The sequence below is a fragment of the Octopus bimaculoides genome, unplaced genomic scaffold (assembly GCF_046866305.1).
Source record: "Octopus bimaculoides isolate indiv1 unplaced genomic scaffold, ASM4686630v1 contig258, whole genome shotgun sequence".
Classification (NCBI taxonomy): domain Eukaryota; kingdom Metazoa; phylum Mollusca; class Cephalopoda; order Octopoda; family Octopodidae; genus Octopus; species Octopus bimaculoides.
The window spans coordinates 1-18,242 of record NW_028315507.1 but is presented as its reverse complement, the minus strand read 5'-3'; the positions used below and the strand labels follow the sequence as shown (position 1 = coordinate 18,242).

General features: G+C 35.8%; 1 protein-coding gene across 1 annotated transcript; it reads left to right on the top strand.

Moving 5' to 3' along the window:
- Positions 1 to 11,126: 11,126 nt before the first annotated feature.
- LOC149128981 (uncharacterized) lies at positions 11,127 to 16,387 on the top strand. The gene is made up of 2 exons (XM_089346863.1): positions 11,127 to 11,424; positions 13,709 to 16,387. Exon 2 carries the CDS (start codon positions 13,719 to 13,721, stop codon positions 16,110 to 16,112), a length of 2,394 nt encoding a protein of 797 aa, XP_089202989.1. The 5' UTR covers positions 11,127 to 11,424; positions 13,709 to 13,718; the 3' UTR covers positions 16,113 to 16,387.
- Positions 16,388 to 18,242: the final 1,855 nt, after the last annotated feature.

Below are 18,242 nucleotides of genomic sequence, written 5' to 3'. Positions count from 1 at the left end.
TGTGTGTGTGTGTGTGTGTGTGTGTGTGTGTGTGTGTTGCCCATATATATATATATATACACTTAAGACTTAGTTGTGGGTTGGGAGTTTGATCTGCAGAGGTCATTATTATTATTATTATTCAGATTAACACCCGCACGATTTTCATTAGGGTGTTAGGGTTACGGTTTTTGGGTCAGGGTTATGGTTTTAGGGTTACGATGAGGGTTAGTCTTACGGTTATGGTTTTAGGGTTAGGGTTACGTAATCGTGCGGGTGTTAATCTGAAAAATTACCGAAATGTGAAAACTACCGACCCTCCCATCTGTTATAACTTTTGTTGTTCTGTTTAATATGTACATAGATTATGCCTCCAAACAAGAGAGCTTGCTGGGGAAAGAAAGCAATCGGTTTAAAAAGACAGCAGCAGACTGCAGCAATTCACCACATTCCAGAAGCTACTTTGAACATAATGAAAAACGGTGCATCATCATCTACTGCCCAATCTGATAGAATTCTGGCAGAACTATGTAGCAACAGATCGCCAGCAATTGCTTCATCAGAAATTGCCGTCCTACCTCCTGCGAAAAGGAATTGCCCTGCTATGTATAATCAAGGCAGCGCAAAAAGTTGTTTTGCACAAACATTTGTATATCCAATTAGACGGATGAAATTTACGTACACTTAATAGTTTTATACAAAACAGCCTTCAGACTTTCCCTATTAATTTCGTCTTTTGAATTATGAACATATTTACATCATAAGGGTTTTTTCATTGTAAGGTTCTCTTTTTTAGTTGATTTTCACCTAGCAACACTTATCGTAGGTGGCGTAATAAGTCACACCCGGACAACGTCGGGTTATACTGCTAGTATATATATATATATATATATATATATATATATATATATATATATATGTGTGTGTGTAAAGAATAAAAAGTTTAGGAAGGTATAACGATGCAATACAATTGGTGTAGTCTTTTAATAACTTCGTCGGAGCTCTTGACGTGTCCCGGAAAGGTGGAGAGTATGGGTTTCAAGATGTAAGAAAGTAACCAGGATATTTTATATAGAGGTCTTTCTACGCTGGAGACGATGGGTCTAATCTGGGTCGTGTTGCTATTCTTGTGTGTTTTAATGAGGTGATAAAATCTAGGTAGTCTACTGTTCTTTGTGATGAAGTTGTTCTTGAATTTATTATATATTTGTCTCCGTCTACAGATGTCAGTCCATGCGGTATTAATTCGGTCCTCAATCCTGGTCGCAGTTATATCTGTCACTTCAGAATATAGTCTGTCATTGCTTAAATGTTCTTGAGCCAGTCTATCATATATTTCACGAGAAATCACGCAGATTTCTTTTCCTTTATCTGATGGTAAGTATACAAGGTTTTTGTTGTTTAGTTTAGCCAGTGTTTTATGTTGCGCCTTGGTTAAATTTGGGGTTATATGCGATTCCTTCCTCAAGATGTTGGAGATAGACTGTTTCAATCTGGATAGTTTGTGGTTGAGTTCTTGGTTGGTTGGGGGAGGGTGGAGTGGGTGGTCTAATTGGTACGTAGAAAATTTGACGGGTGTGTTGTTCTTTTTTATTACCGACAGCCATTTGAGTTGGTATGCTGTTCGACAAAAGTTGGCTTCCAGGTCGAATAAGATGTTTTCATTCGACTGTTGGCTCAAGATAAATTTAGGTCCCAGGCTGAGAAGTTCTAGTTCTTCATGGGAGAGTGACCCACTCAAGTCTGTGACTAGGGATTTTGTTGTTGACGGTGTGTTGGTGTCTTCGGTGTTAGTGTTATCTCGTTGTGTGGACGTGTCCTGTTCATCTGTGTTGGTGTAATAGGCCGAGTTGTGTCGGTATTTGGTACAAAGCCACTGGAATTTAAGTTTGAGGCGTTTCTTCTCTTGGTCAACGCAGTGGTGGTAGCATCGGTCAATAGCTGTGGTTATTCTTCGGTATGTATGTCCATTGGTTGACGTGATGCTGGATATTATTTCAGAGAATTTGCGTATATGCTCATGTAGTTGTTGGTGCATATGTTTCTGATGACGAACGTATGTATGTATTTCAGTGATCGCCGAAGGGTAGGGCTGCAGAAACAAGTGGGTAGATGTATGTTCCTGATGGTGTTGGGAACTATATTGTTTTTTAGGCAGCGTTTAAGAAAGTTTATTTGGCATCCGATTTTAGCACGTTTCTCAGATAGCTTGATCAATTCCCTAGCAGTCGCGAACTCGGCCTGGCCCAGGCATAGAGATAGGAGAGTATTGTAGTTCGCTTGAAGCATTGTGTATTGTTTGTAAAGAATAAAAACGGAAGAAGGGGAAATCCACACCGAGTTCTACAGGAAAGCAGCCAGTAGAGATATGTTTGTCCAATACAATTCAGCACTTCCACTCGGTGCCAAAATAGGATACGCCAGAAACGAACTTGCACGCATCCAAGGCAAATGCAGCAGAACGGAGGACAAGGTGACCCACACTACACGCTTCCTAGATTTATTGAAAACCAACGGATATCCTAGATCCATTGTAAATCGGCTTAAGCATTCAAGACGACCGACATGCCGAACAAATAGAAAACCCAGCAACACATGCTTCCTTAAAATACCCCATTTTAGCGAGAGGATAACTACAGCCATCCGAAGAGCCATACGAAGAGAAGGGCTAGATATACAACTAGCTCACTCCGGCCCCTCTCTGAGAGGACACCTCGCAAAGAAACTAATAAGAGACAACAATCAATGCACATTAACAAATTGTCCCATCCGTGATACAGATTTATGCCAACGGGTAAATATTGTGTATAAAATACAATGTAACAAATGCAACAAGTTCTATGTGGGTAGCACAACAAGACCGTTACACGTCCGCATCAAAGAACATATGAACACGAGAGCCTCTTCCTTCAGAAAACATCTTGATAGTTGCCGGAACACTGATAAAAGCATAACACTCACAATTGAGGCCAATGAAAGAAATTTGGGTAATTTAAGAATCAAGGAATAATAAAATAAAATAAAATAAAATAAAATAAAAAGAAAGGGGGAAAAAAGAGAAGCTGCACGTATAACACATAACTTAGAAGCAGCGCCACAGACGTATCAACACATTTTTTTATTATTTTATTTAAGTTTTTTTTTCCCCTCTTTTTTGTTGTAAACAATATATGAGCATGTTATTAAGAATTAACCTACACACATCCAGATGTAGCTAAATAATATATTGATTACCAACTTCCATCTTGTTGTTAATTTGGGGTCTTAGTTTGTGTATGAGTAAAGCTACCTTGATTCTTAAATTAGCCAAATTTCTTTCATTGGCCTCAATTGTAACTGTTATGCTTTTATCAGTGTTTCCAGCAATGGACAAATGGGTAGAATAAGAAAAAAATAAACGAGTGAAGAACGAAAAAAAATGACCATCCCGAAATATAACAATATTTCTTTCAACGCACGAATCTTGGAAAAAGAAATCCACACAGACACACACGTACATACACACACGTACATACATACACACACACACACACACAAACACACACCACACACACAAACACACACACACACACACACACATATATATTGAGGACGCATGGCCTATTGACTAGGGTGGTGTGGTGTGTTCTTGTGCAAAGCACATTGATATACGTAGCCATTGATATATATGAGATAATTTTTTGTTTAAATGTCATGTTGCTCTACGATTATTTCGACACCGGGCGCGTGGCACACCGTGCACCTGTTCAGACAACGTCGAATTCATGGAGACAGTAAAATAATGTATGGCACAAACATTTGATCGCTGGAAACAACTCGTTTGCGCAGGCTTTTCGGCAAAATCTGAACAATCACATGTCGTCTTCGACGAGAAAATCATGTATGTTTATATATACATGTGTACAAACAGTGCACCAATTGTACTGCATTTAACAGTCTCCAGGTCTAAGCGAATTGAATTTACTTCCAGCAAATGAAATTGTTTGTATCGGTGGAATACGTAAGAATTCAATTTTTTGAACATTTCAATAACAGTCAAAAGCATCATTTTTTTTTTTACCCTATTCACCATAATTCGATCCATACGATATATAAATATCTTCTTATATTTTTTACTTGATCAATTAATCAGATTTCGGCTATGCTGCACCACCGCCTTCAAGAGATATTGTCGATTCATTCGATCCCAGGACATTTTAAAGCCTGGTACGTATTCTATCGGTCTCTCTTGCCGAATCACTAGTTTACAGTGACCTAAACACATCAAAAATTATCACGCAAGGGAGGGCAAAAACACATGCATACACACAAGTGTGTGTGTGCATGTGTGTGTGTGTATGTATGTGTGTATGTATGTGTGTGTGTGTGTGTGTGTGTGTGTGTGTGTGTGTGTATGTGTGTGTATGTGTGTGTGCGTGTATACGACAAGATACTTTCAGCTTTCCTCTTCTAAGTATGCCATGACAAGGCTAGCTAAGTTGGTTCCTATCTTTTTCTCTGTTTTTATCACGACAAAACTGCTAAATTATGGGAATCTATCGCTTATGGACATATCACGCTGAAAACATCAGTTCTTGTCTGATCACAGAACTGAAGCAACGTCGAACCTTGTTAGTACTAAGATGAAGGACCGCTTGGGAAAACTAACTGTTGTAAGATCTTTTTTTTTTTTTTTGTAATCATTTTTCAGCTAATCATTTGTTTTCATATTCTGTAGTCATTTCTTTAAAATACCGACGAATTCGCATTCGAATATCTCTTTTACATATTTTTGTTTATGCCTTGTGGTGTATTAAGAATAAAAAATGCTAATTTATTCGTTACGTAGCGTTTAAGGCCATATCATGAGAAAATCACCATTTCGCGTCGGATCACCTAAGTTGTGTAACGTTCAGTCTAGTTAGTACTTAGATGGGTGATTGCAAGGGAAATCTAGATGCTGTAAGCAACTGGATTTTTGTAGTTCTTTTTCTTCTTACCATTCTTTGTCAAATTCTGTTGTCACTTATTTAATATTTCGAAGACTATATAAAGAACTGCTCGTGGAAACATCCACATATACCTATAGGGACGCAACATCCATTCTCTCCTCGCCGACTAAATTGCTTTAAGTAGCCTTTTCTACTTCTGTACCTTAATCTAATATGGAGTTGCACAGAGTAGGTAGTATAAATTCATATATTCAGGTGTCACCTAGGAAACAAGGCCATCTACTACACGACTTCAGATTACTAAGCATCAATGTAATGGCCATCAGTGAAGCCGGACTCACCGACCGACAAGGTTTCGTACCCGTTTTCAGTAGATACGAGATATATTCACCTCTATGTCAACAAAGCATGGGAGGCGGAACCGCAGAGCTGTTCCACACAAGCCTGAGTCCCAAGATAGGATTATCTTCTTGGACTCAGAAGGTATGTTAGTGCTCCTAGTTTTGAACAACTTTGACGGGGCTGCAATCAGACTGGTGGCAGTCTATGCTCTGAGAGGAGCAGGAAAGCTGGATTTCTGTAGATGTCTGGATGTTTTCTTAGGAACGTACTGACCTGTAGTGTTAGTTGGTGATTGGAACGCCGTCTTAGACGCACTTTTGGACTGTGTGGGAGTAGCAGATACAAGATGGTGTGTTAAGAGCCTCTCAAACCTGCTCAGACATTTCCAACTGTCTGAGAAATACCGACTGGATTTCCCGGATGTGCCGATGTGGACGAATTGCATCGAGTCTCCCAGGCCCTGTCTAGATAGGGTATTATGTAGACCAGTGTCCACTTTTGAGTAGTAGTAATGTATTTATAGGAAGTTAATTATATGGCGGGAAAGCTTGTTAGACGGAGTTGGCATATTATTTGTCGAAGAATTGAGTTCGTATAGCTTTGGAACCTACCGTCGCTTGGATAAGATGGAGATGTACGGGGATCGGTTATTCCACAAAAGATATACCAACACCGTTTAACAAGCTTTCCAGCCATATAATGAAATTCCGATACATACATATGTACGTACGTACGTACGTGCGTGTGTGCGTGCGTAAGGCGGTGCTCCGGCATTGCTGCAGTCAAATGACTGAAAATAGTAAAAGAATAATACAAGAGTGTATGCGTACATATATGTGTATGTAGATGTGTGCACACACACAAACACACGCACTCACACACACACACACACATACACTTACGTAGATAAAGACATACACATATACACGCCTACATACGTATGCATTTATATATGTATGTTTTTATACTTACACAAAATAATTAAATGTAGTATACATAAATTAGTCAAAAGAGGAGTGGTGGTTGAGAACATGACATTTGCAGCCATCCTCAGTTTCTGAAGTTTATGTTCATCTTGTGCATATGTAAGGTGAAAAATGAAGAAAAATAAGTGGACGAGGAAAGGCTTTCAAAAGAATGGTCTTCAGAGGAATGCCTTTCTTGCAATTCAAGGCTGCATAAAGATTTTATTGTAGCTGTTGAGCTCCTGATCGAACAGAAACGTCTGATCAGAAGTGTTCTAGTCATGACCATGCATTGATTATAACTTCATTTATTTGAAACGATAGTGTGTTGTATGAGAGGTATCTGGTTTCTATTTCTATCCAACCTAGTTACCACTTAGAATGTTCCTTGTTGAGTTTATCGGCAGCAAATTAGTCATATAATAAAATGTGATGTACAGCGGTTTGTAAAATCTCTTGTACAGATAGATAAAGCTTTTGGATGAAGCGAATCATGGCACTAAGTGGAGTGAGTCTGTAGAGCTAACTAGCTTCATATAGAAGTGATAAATGAAACAGTGAGGAAGCAGGGAATCTTTGAGTGTAGGGTTGTTAGATTGTTGCCAACCAATTAAATATCTACGACGTAGTATCAAAAATTTCAGTAAGATTACGGCGACGGAACAATCGGTGACACGCAATGGTTCGAGTGGCACAGATGCTTCGAAAGAGGAAGTACGTCCCTAGGCACTGAGCGATGTGGAAGACCTTCCACGTGCATCACATCCGTGTATGTGCTATTCTGCATCGCGAATTCGTTCTCTAAGGCCAGACCGTCAATCGACAGTTCTACTACTGTTTTGAAGCGTTTGAGAGAAGACATTAGGCAAAAATGACCGGACCTGCAGAGCGCGAAAAAGTGGATTCCCAACAATGCACCTTGTCACCGAGCTCTCTCACTCTTGGGTTTTTCGCGCAAAACAAGGTATCGCTTCTGCACCCATTCTATTCACCAGATTTAGCGGACTTCCATTTCTTTCACAGATCAAAATGCAGCTCAAAGGTCGCCGTTTTAACACCGTTGTCGAGACCCAGAGCGAATCGTCGGAGGTCCTCGACTCGTTTAAGGTAAACGAATTGCAGGCCAGATTCCAACAGTGGCAGGAATTCTAAGACCAGAGTATTGCAGTGCTATATGCATGTGTGTGTATGTATAAATGTGTGTTTGTGTTAAATAAAATGAGACAACAAGGCCACCGCAATGTGAAATTTCTTGCACGTTTATAAAGAGAAAGGTAGACTTACAACTGTTTCAAGGATATGAGGGATATCCCTTCAACAGAGACGATATCAGAAAGTAAAATAGAGGGAAATAGTTGGGTTCAATATAAGAAGTTATTTTGGAAAGGGAAAGATATAGCAAGCATAAAGGGAAATAAGGGAGTAAAAATTAAAATATATGTTGGATGTTACAGTTGCTGTTCTATTATCCAAGGAAAGTGCTGTGTAGAGATGATAGAAGGGTTTCTTGCTCGTGGTATGCAAATTCCGATAGGAGTTCATATTTCGTTATTACAAATGGATAGTGTGGAGACATTAATTCTGTGTGCTGTTCACTCAAAGGGGTCTTATAGTATGAATGAAATTTTGAGAAATTACTGGTAGGTGTAAGTAGATAGAGAGAATAGAATAGATGTGCATGTTAGAAGGCGGAGAATGGTAATGGTCAAAAGGAATAGGAGAGGAAAGAATAAAGAAAGAGGAATAGAAAATGAGAAAAAGGAGTGCTAGATGGTGGTCAACATATTGTGAGGGGGAGGGGAGCGAAGAACTATCAGTACATAAAATAAATAGGGGTAGAGATAGAAAGAAAAGATAAGAATGTAAGGAAAGAATATGTGTGAGAAGTGAAAGGTGGAGTGATATGTTTGAAAGGCGCTAAATTAGTGTGATAGGGAAAGAAAATGGTACGCAGGGGTGGGGCTTTACTAACAGTGAGTATTAAACCTCAAAAAAGAAGGGAAGAAAAATAAGATTAATGTTCAAGTTTCTAAAAATAGACGTAGGCATTTATTGTACTAACTAAAGAGATAGTGGGGGGTTATGAATCTGTGAGAGAAAGAAAAATATGTATACAGACATACTCACACGCGAACACACATACATATAAATGAGTATATGAACTGTTACATAAGCCCACATACTTATGTACTATATAAATAAGCATACATGTGTGTATATATATATATATATATATATATATATATATATATATGTATAAAGAAAGAAAAAGATAAAGAGATCAATGGCAAAGTTAGAATTATATTTTATGTATAAAGTCTTACAGCTGTTTCAGGGAAAATCCAATGTATCCCTTCCTCGGAGACGGTAATAGTAGAAGAATGGATTATTACATCTATAAGAGGAGATTTGTAGTAAGAAGTGAGAAAGAACAAAGAAGAAAAAGTACTTGGAGTATAGTTCCATTCCAACAGTAATGTTCTTTCTTCTACACATCGCTGTCACTTCTTACTACAAATCTCCTCTTATAGATGTAATAATCCATTCTTCTACTATTACCGTCTCCGATGAAGGGATACGTTAGATTTTCGCTGAAACAGCTGTAAGAATTTATACATAAAATATAATTCTAACTTTGCCATTGATCTCTTTATCTTTTTCTTTCTTTATACATACACACGCTGATGCACGACCTATGTTATATTCCCCACTCATGTCGCTACAACGACAGGGGCAAAATTAGTCGGTATACAGCACTTACTCGGTATTGCCTGTATCTTTAGGGTTTGGTTCACTCCAATACACTTCATAACCTATATATATATATATATATATATATATATATATATATATATATATATATATATATATAGTTTTTGCAAACAACTTTGTGCAAATGCTACCAATCTTAAGCTCCGCATACCGGAAACAAGCATATGTGATGTATGTGACTGGCGAGGGTTGTGGATTTCTCATATCTAAAAGAACTGAGATGCGCAGCGTATTGGTGTCTAAAATTTATAGTTAAACAATAAAAAAAATTAAAATCAAAAATTGCAAAGTTAAAAAGTTAACACATAGGGAAGTGGAATTGGGTTGCTAGAGATTGTCTAAAGGGTGTTCGGTATATGTACTGTGTAGTAATTTAGGTTGTATTTAGATCTGTGGTAAAATTTGAATGTACGATAAAAGCGGTGATTGTATCTACCTAGGGCCTCATTATATTCACTTAGTAGTATTGGAAAGTTTTGTTTTAATATGTGGAATGCTTCTTTGAGGCATAACTTGGAGGCTGAGCGTGACCCTGGAATGGAAGCCCTGAATTTATTATGGACCATGATAAGTTATATGGAACATTCCTATTTTTGAGATGATTTATGCGACTGGCATGGGTTGTGGATTTACTGTGTTTCTCATATCTAAAAGAATTCAGATGCGCAGCGTATCGTTGTTTAAAATTTATACTATTATCGAACCGGGAGTCTAACCACTATCCTTCCGTAGCTCTTACATAACCTTACCTGTCATCTTGGGTCTTCTGGATACCAAAACCTCTTATATATATATAGATATAGATAGATATATATATATATTAAATATATATATTTTTTATAAAACAAAATTTTATAAAATATATAGTATCTGTTAACAGTCTTAGCGAAAACCTCACAGGTGAGTTTTTGTGTATATATATATATATATATATATATATATATATATATATATATATATATATATATATATCTTCGATTATTCTTTCACACGCTTTGATGTATGTGTTTTGCTAATAATAGTAGTGTTTGGTGATGGCAATAATAATGCGACCCTGAAGAGATGGAGTATCCGGCAATTTATAATTTGTAATGTGTTATATGTTATAATATTTTATGAGACATTTTATGATGTGGTTTATTTATCCTGGATACTCTATTGAAATGTGAATAGGTTTGGCTTATTGTTGTTGTTTCTGCTATTATAATTGTTGCTGCAATAAAGTATCTTCAATGCATCGATTTTCAGCTCTATTTTTTTAAAGATATATATATATATATATATATATATATATATATATATATATACTCATACATGCGCATACCTATGTATGTAAATCTCTGCATGTGCATATATATGCGTGTGTGCGTGTATAAACGTGTGTGCGCGCGCGTGTTTATTTAAATTATTTAGATCAATGAAATCATTTTATTGAATATAACTTATATGCCAATTCATGTGTGTGTGTATGTGTGTGTGTGTGTGTGTGTGTGTGTGTGTGTGTGTGTGTGTGTGTGTGTGTGTGTGTGTGTATGTGTGTGTGTTGTGTGAAGTCGAGAAATATAATTTACGATGAAAATTTGATTTCATTTTCATTCTAGTGAATTCAGAGCTCACCTCTAACTGTCGCCACCTCAGACCGTCACTCGTCTTTCCCTAGCGCCTTCCGAGTAGAGCCTTTAAATATCATCTGCCTGCTTTAGCATCTCTGACTTCCACTCACTGCCATTTCGTGTGTTGTTTTACTATTCTTTGCCTACAGCGTACAGCGTGAAAGACAGGGTCACACTAAGAGTTTCATTCATATAAGAAGATAACTAGTACGGGAACATTTTGATACCACCTCTTATATTTAGAATGCAATCTAAGACGTTATTATGTTTTTATTATCGTTCTATAACTGTGAGTAAACGCTCTAAGTTAGGTCATATTTAGACAATGCATACAGCTAAGACAAGTAATTTTCTGGTTGCTAACAAAAATTTAATTAATCTTTGCTAATTAATTAAGATAATGGTGTTGTTTAAACAATGTTGGTGAAACTTAATAGACATGAACCACTTGCTAGTTGCTCTTGCAAGTGGGGCCTTATCTGTGTGGGTGGGGTCAATGTGTAATAATACCAGCGAAATGAAGTTCTCAGAACTGTGTGCGTTCTCTCCTGATGTCATCATACACCAGCTAGTATCCGGCATGTGTGAATCTAACTGTTAGCACTTCTTTCTGCAAGTTGTTTATAACTAATATACACAGACTGCATTATCGTTATCTAGGTTATGTATATATTCATATATGTATATATATGTGTATATAAATATGTATGTATGTATCTATGTATTTATGTCTGTTTCATTTAAAGCTAATGAATCCCTCAGACTGAAGTTGTTATAGTGCAGACCAACTATCTTCTCACAGAAGTGACTCGCTCAAAAAAGGTAAGAAAACAATTCTTACTATTGTTATTGTTGTTGTTGTGGTCACCTTCGTTGGTATTGTTTAGCTGAAAAGCAACCTTGTATAGAATATTCCATCTCCAACCACTATCCCGTCTACAAAGATGTAATGCCCACTCGAAAGTATTATAGCCAATGTATCCATTTAAAAAAAAATTGAAGCGCTGATATAAGTGATATTTAGTAGTCATTTTTAGCAACAAAGAGAGAAACCACTAGGATAATTTGGACATTCACTGATGAGGAAATCAGCTGCGAATTTTCGGTGCTCCGTGTTTTTGTCGAATTTTACGTTGGTTATGTTTTCGTCTAATTTTCCTCTTTTCATGGTTTCCTTAGTTTTCTGTTTGCTGTGTTTTCGTCAATTTTTTTCTTTGTTGTGTTCTTTCTATCCAACCCTTGATATATCTATGTAGAACAACGCACTCCCTGTTTGTTTACTGATATATATGTGTGTGCATATGTATATGTGTGTGTGTGTGTGTGTATGTGTATACGAGTGTATGTATGCATTTCTGTATGTGTGTATGTATGTATTTCTGTCTATGGGTGTGTGAGTATTTCTGCCTATGGGTGTGTGAGTCTTTCTGTCTGTGTTTGTTCCGCCACCATCGCTTGACAACCGGTGTTGGTGTGACTGCATTACCATAAATTAGCGGTTCGGCAAAGGGAAGTTTTTATCGACCCTGAAAAAATAAGCCGACCTCAGTGGAAATTGAACATAATATATAAAGACAGACAAAAACACTACAAAGCATTTTATCCGGCATGCATACAATTCTGCCAAATTTCTGCCGTCATCCTATAAAAATAATGAAATTATTTCCAATATTAATCCCACTTGCAGAAAGACTGCTCTCCGGGTGGTTTTCTGCTAGCTACTTGACAATATTTTCACATTGATATTTTCAGTCGCATATTTTTTTGGACGCAAATTCCAATGTGATATTTGTGTAATAATGAAATCAAACTAGGAGTGTGTGGAAGAGAGAGCGAGAGAGAGAGAGAGAGAGAGAGAGAGAGAGAGAGAGAGAGAGAGAGAGAGAGAGAGAGAGAGAGAGAGAGAGAGAGAGAGAGAGAGAGAGAGAGAGAGAAAAGAGAGAGTGACAGAGAAATATTCAATAATAATAAAAAAAGCTCAGAAAATAAATTTTCATGATAACTTCGATTTATAAAAAATTTCACTTGCTTTGTAAATATTTCTTCCAGTAATTTATCGTAGTTGTAATATATCTCTCATTTAAACAAACCTCAAAGTGACCCAACTACGTTTAGCATGCTAGAAATAGCAGCGATCACATACTTAAAATGACCGTTGCAAACAGGCACAACAAAAAAAATCTCTTCCTAATTTATAAAAAATTTTTTTTTAAATTTATACCGGTATATTAAGAAATTTTCATTTTATCAAAAATATTCATTTAACAAACTCCGGAAACTGATATTAACATAAGCTTTAAAGTTATACAGCTATTTTGTTTAATAGCATTCATTCAATAAATATATTTTTTTTACATTATGTATATAGAATAAACTGTGGGATTTGCAAATAGCGAATTAAAACTTGAAATGAAAACATTGAAATGAATATATATTAAATTATGATTAATGAAAATAGAGGCAAGTGAGAGTGAGAGACTGTTGCAAAGGAAAATGGAAAATTTCGCCTGCAACGAATATTGTTCATTAAACATAAAAGTCTACTCCGAATATTTAAATCTGTAAAAAACTTATAATTAGATTAACTTCAGACATCGAAATTACAGGAAATTTCTTGGAACATGAATTTATAAAAAAAAAAATTCCAAACGGTCAATCCTTTAATAATTACTTTCTTTTAGTAACTGTTACACACATAATTAATGAGTAACTTTCTTCATTATAATATAGAAACATCCGTATTTTTTGTTCAAATATCTCTTGATTCAACTGATATAATAATTTACTCTTTTGATAAAATTGGAATAATCTTCAACTAGGAACCATCCAATACCATGTGAGAGGGATCCTTTTTCTGTTCTTTCTTTCTTTGCACTCAAAGAAATCACAATAAAAATTTCAAGAGGAAGTGTCAAGAGATTGATATGAAAATATACACAGCATGACTATAAACGAAAACAATATTAAAGAATAAACAAAACCAAACAAGGTACAAGATAGTTATCGTTAGTTTTGAATAAATATTTTCCATTTAAAATAGTTACGGAATAAGGAAAATGAAATTAAACCTCCATTAATTTATGTGTTCAATTTTTCTTTATTACAGAAAACGAAACATGGCTGTCATGCAGATGGTAACAGCACCTTTTTTATCAGTCACCCTTATTATTTCTCTCACATCACTAAACACATATGGAGAAGAACACGGAAATAATTGTACAACTAAAATTTCTCCAAATGTCAGTCAAAATTTAGCTCGTTTAGTAAGATCAGGCAAACAGGTTTTCAATTTTAAAGTCCATATAATTGAAAAAAAATTTGATGGCCTTCTCAATCCTGTACCACTGGATTATTTTGCAAATGCGAGATGTTTCACGTGGATTCCTGATAAACCAGATGGTTTAGTAATGTATAAAAATGTCCTCTTTGACTTTTCGATTCGTTCATTTAATATATTAGACGCTTACGTTGCTACTCGAAGTATTGATATCCATATGAATTGTGGAAAACAAAATGTTCAGAGATACGATGTAATATATTCAGTTTTCGAGGAATTAAAGAGAATCGTACTTATCGATAACTTGCAGATGGGAGAATCTGGATACATGTGTTTCTTTATAAATTTGTCGCACGACATGCAGAAGAAAAGTCCTTATACGTTATTAGTGTACAGAATATTGGGTATCTATCGTGAGATACTGAAGAACTATTGCTGTGAACTACATAAAAATGATAATCGTACTTATGAACCAAAATACATTTGTTCTGGAAAAACCATTGAAAATAGTATGTTTGTCAATTTTGCAAATATTGTTGGAGCAGTTCTGTTGGCCATATTTCCATTGTTTATCAGGTTTATATCGAAAGCTAAATTACCTCCGTATTCCTGCAACCAGCCACAATCAGGTAATGAGGAAGTGCATTTAGAAACTCTACCCTCATCACCAAATTCAAATGAACCTAACCAGCAACAATCAACTAAAGAGGTATTGAATTCTCAAAATGAACACACATCGCCAAATTCAAACGAACCTAACCAGCAGCAATCAACTAACGAGGAATTGAATTCTCAAAATGAACACTCATCGCCAATTTCCCCAGAACCTAACCAGCAACAATTATCTAACAATGAATATCCAAGTAAATACGCATTGCCAGACAAATCAGAATGGATTAGTATACAACATAATATTTACAGTTTCTCTCATTTTTTATATTGGTTATTTTGTTTTCATCATTCGACTTTCTTTGTCTCAAGACTTAGAAGAAGTATTCTTATTTTGCTTTCTCTCTCAGTAATTCTCCTGGATCTTTTAATGTATTACTTATTTTTATATGAAACGGTGACAATACTTTCACATGATCGCATTCCATTGGGTTATCGCTCCTTCATTCTAGGAATCCAGAAAGGCTATGAACTTTCAGATGGTTTTCTTTTGGGTCCCTTGGTTGGGATAATCAGCTACATAATTGTTAACTTTATCCTGTTTGTTCTTCCCAGTCATTTAAGTGAGATGATTGTCGCTGAAGGTATATTAGATACAAAACTCAAAGAAGATATGTTTTCTACACTTCAAGGTTATGATCGACTCCTTGCAATAATTAAAGTTAAAGTTTTTATTGCTGCAGACCCATATTTCTGGAAATTTATATTTGTGAAGTGGTTTAAAGGTATAGGTAGAGATAAAATTTTGACTTTTTACAAAAAGAGCAATATTTTTATAAAATTTATATTATTTTGGCCTCTTATTGTGATTACAATTTTTTTTCTTGTATTTTCTATCTGTGAATTACTTCTCCGCCTCGTTTACTACGGAATCCCATTCATATATTTGATTCTAACTTTACCATTAAGTTATTTCAAAAAATATATTTTACCTGTAAGTAAGAACAATATATGTCCTTCCAAGTGTCCTGATGAAATTTTATCATTGCCGTCACTGCCCTTTTTTATAGTATGGGCATTTGCTTCAGGCTATATATTTCTTATAAGTTTTCAAATCATTTGCACTTATATATTCTCAATAGCTATTGCAATGCTTGCTAAACCTGATACTGTCGGTGGTATATGGTTTATTGCCATGCTTTTCGTTCACGCTTTTACAGTTATGAACGCTATTCAGGAACACTATAAAGGGATACTAGTTCAATCAATAAAGTTTACCAAAACTATAAAACCAAATTTAGTTCAGTTAAAATATGAAGAGGAATACATTAATGCTAAATTGTTTGAAGTAATCGTTAACGAGTATTTTCCTTTGAGATACGAGATTGGTAAAGCCATTATAAAATTATTTCTAATCGCATCTTTTTTCTTTGCTTGCAATAACATAATAAATCGAAAGGATTTGGATCTATCAGCATTCGCACGGATTGCTTTGATATTGATGACTTCATGGATACCTAAAGTATTGTCGAAAATTAATGCTAAATTTCATTTTGATACGTCTCTGTCACACAAAGTTATTCAGACAATTTATGAATTTCCAAAAGGAAATGAATCCAATTGAATTTACGAAGCTATTAACATTTTCCCAAAAATACAATTATTCCAATATTCCAGAAATTATTCCATCGGTTTTAACTACTTTGTATAGTAATTTGGTGGATTTCACCTGATTTCTATATCCTTCGACTCTTAGCATCATCACCGTTCACACCTTCCTTACTACATAAATTTCGACTACTGACGCCAGTGGTAATTGCCTTGATCCTCTTTTCGATAAAAAGCTGAGCTGTTCAATATCCGAAGTACGCCTAACCACTTTCTAATGAATGCATTGCAATTTTTCTCAATGATTTGGACTCGTGACAGTCCACCTCGTATATTAAAAGTGGCCACGAAAGTTGCGGATATAAGCCGAAATGTAAGCGCCTTAGTTTGCTTCCCTGGTAGCTTGGAACCATCAATTGCTGTTAGTCCACTCCTGGCTTGTTTCATGATCTGCATCCCACGACTCTTATCTGACAATCTTCCAGCTCTTAACTGGTTCTTCCTAATCTCTTGGAATGCTTTCTCCAGCTATATTAAATTTTACTTTCATTTTGCACTATCCTAATAAATGTCAGACTATGCGACTCTTTTACTCTGAATCACATTCTTTGTCACTATCAGCTCGTAGCTCCAAGAGGGGAGTCTGCATGATTGGCTTGTCTATCAACAGAAGTGTCACGACATGCATGAAGGCCTTCTTAGGTGATTGTATATCGGGCATTTGTTCCGAAAAGTTTGTTACAATCAATTTATCATTTAAAATTAGCAACTTACTGACTGCAAAACTTAATATAATATTTTGTTTCTGCTCATTCTAAACTCTTCTTGATCTTTAAACTTTATAAACCCATTTTACTGCAGTTTACTTTTTAGGGCTGTTATAGCTGCATTACTAAGTATTAATTTTAAATCTATATATTTTACCTACTACTTATTATACGACACGCTATTGTAATTATACCAGTGCTCTTAGACATACTGAAATTTAAAATTTAAAATTTATTTTTTTATATTTTTTATATTTTCTTTATTTTACATATCTTCAATGGATCTAAACTATATTTGTTGAAAAATAACATAGTTTATAAATTTTTAAATCACTTTTCTGAACTCCAGTTCTCTGCTTTACCTATAGGTACACTGACTTGTTATATATTGTTTTTTCCTCACTTCTTCTTCTTCTTCTTCTTCTTCTTCTTCTTCTTCTTCTTCTTCTTCTTCTTCTTCTTCTTCTTCTTCTTCTTCTTCTTCTTCTTCTTCTTCTTCTTCTTCTTCTTCTTCTTCTTCTTCTTCTTCTTCTTCCATGATCTCTATACTAAATATTCATCCCCTAACCATACTTCTATCTACTTTTTGTTTCCTCCCGATATAAGCAAAAACAAAATTGTCTTTCTCGCATCTTTTTTAGTGAGTGTGTGAGTGATTGACTAAGAGAAAGAGAGGTGTGTGTTGTCGGAATGAATGCTAGAAAGTGTATGTTGCTGTGTGAGTGTGTGTTTGACTGAGAGAGAGAGGGAGAGAGGAGTTATGTTATCACACACTCTCTCTTTCAGTCAATCACTCACTCAAAAAAGATGCAAGGAAAAATAAATTTTAAAAATGTACACCGTCACTCTCTCTCTCTCTCTCCCCCTCACACACACACACACACACACATCAACTCACACCTTCTCTCTCTCTCTCTCTCTCTCTCTCACACACACACATACACACACACACACACACACATACTCACACACTTTCTATCTCACACCCCACCACCAACATATACACACGTCCCTGTTATTTTCTCTCTGTTTCATTTTATGCTGACATCAAATGAAATGTTCATTTCCAGTTCAAAAAACAAATAAAGATTTTTTTTACGGAATTTACCGAACGCTGTACCTTAACAGCTGATAGATTATTGACAACTCTGTGACTCAAAACAAAGGATAGCCCTCGCTGAAACTTATCTCCTGCCATAAAATCTTCGATGACATAATGAGACCAGAAATAAATCACGGCTTTAATCTCCCGCTCATAAAAACCTACCAACCAGCGAGTGGAACACCTCAAACGGCACGTTTTCGCTCAAAACAACTACTCAAATGGAATAAAGAGTTCCCGGTAAGGCCATGCTTCGCCATGTCCATCAACAAATCCC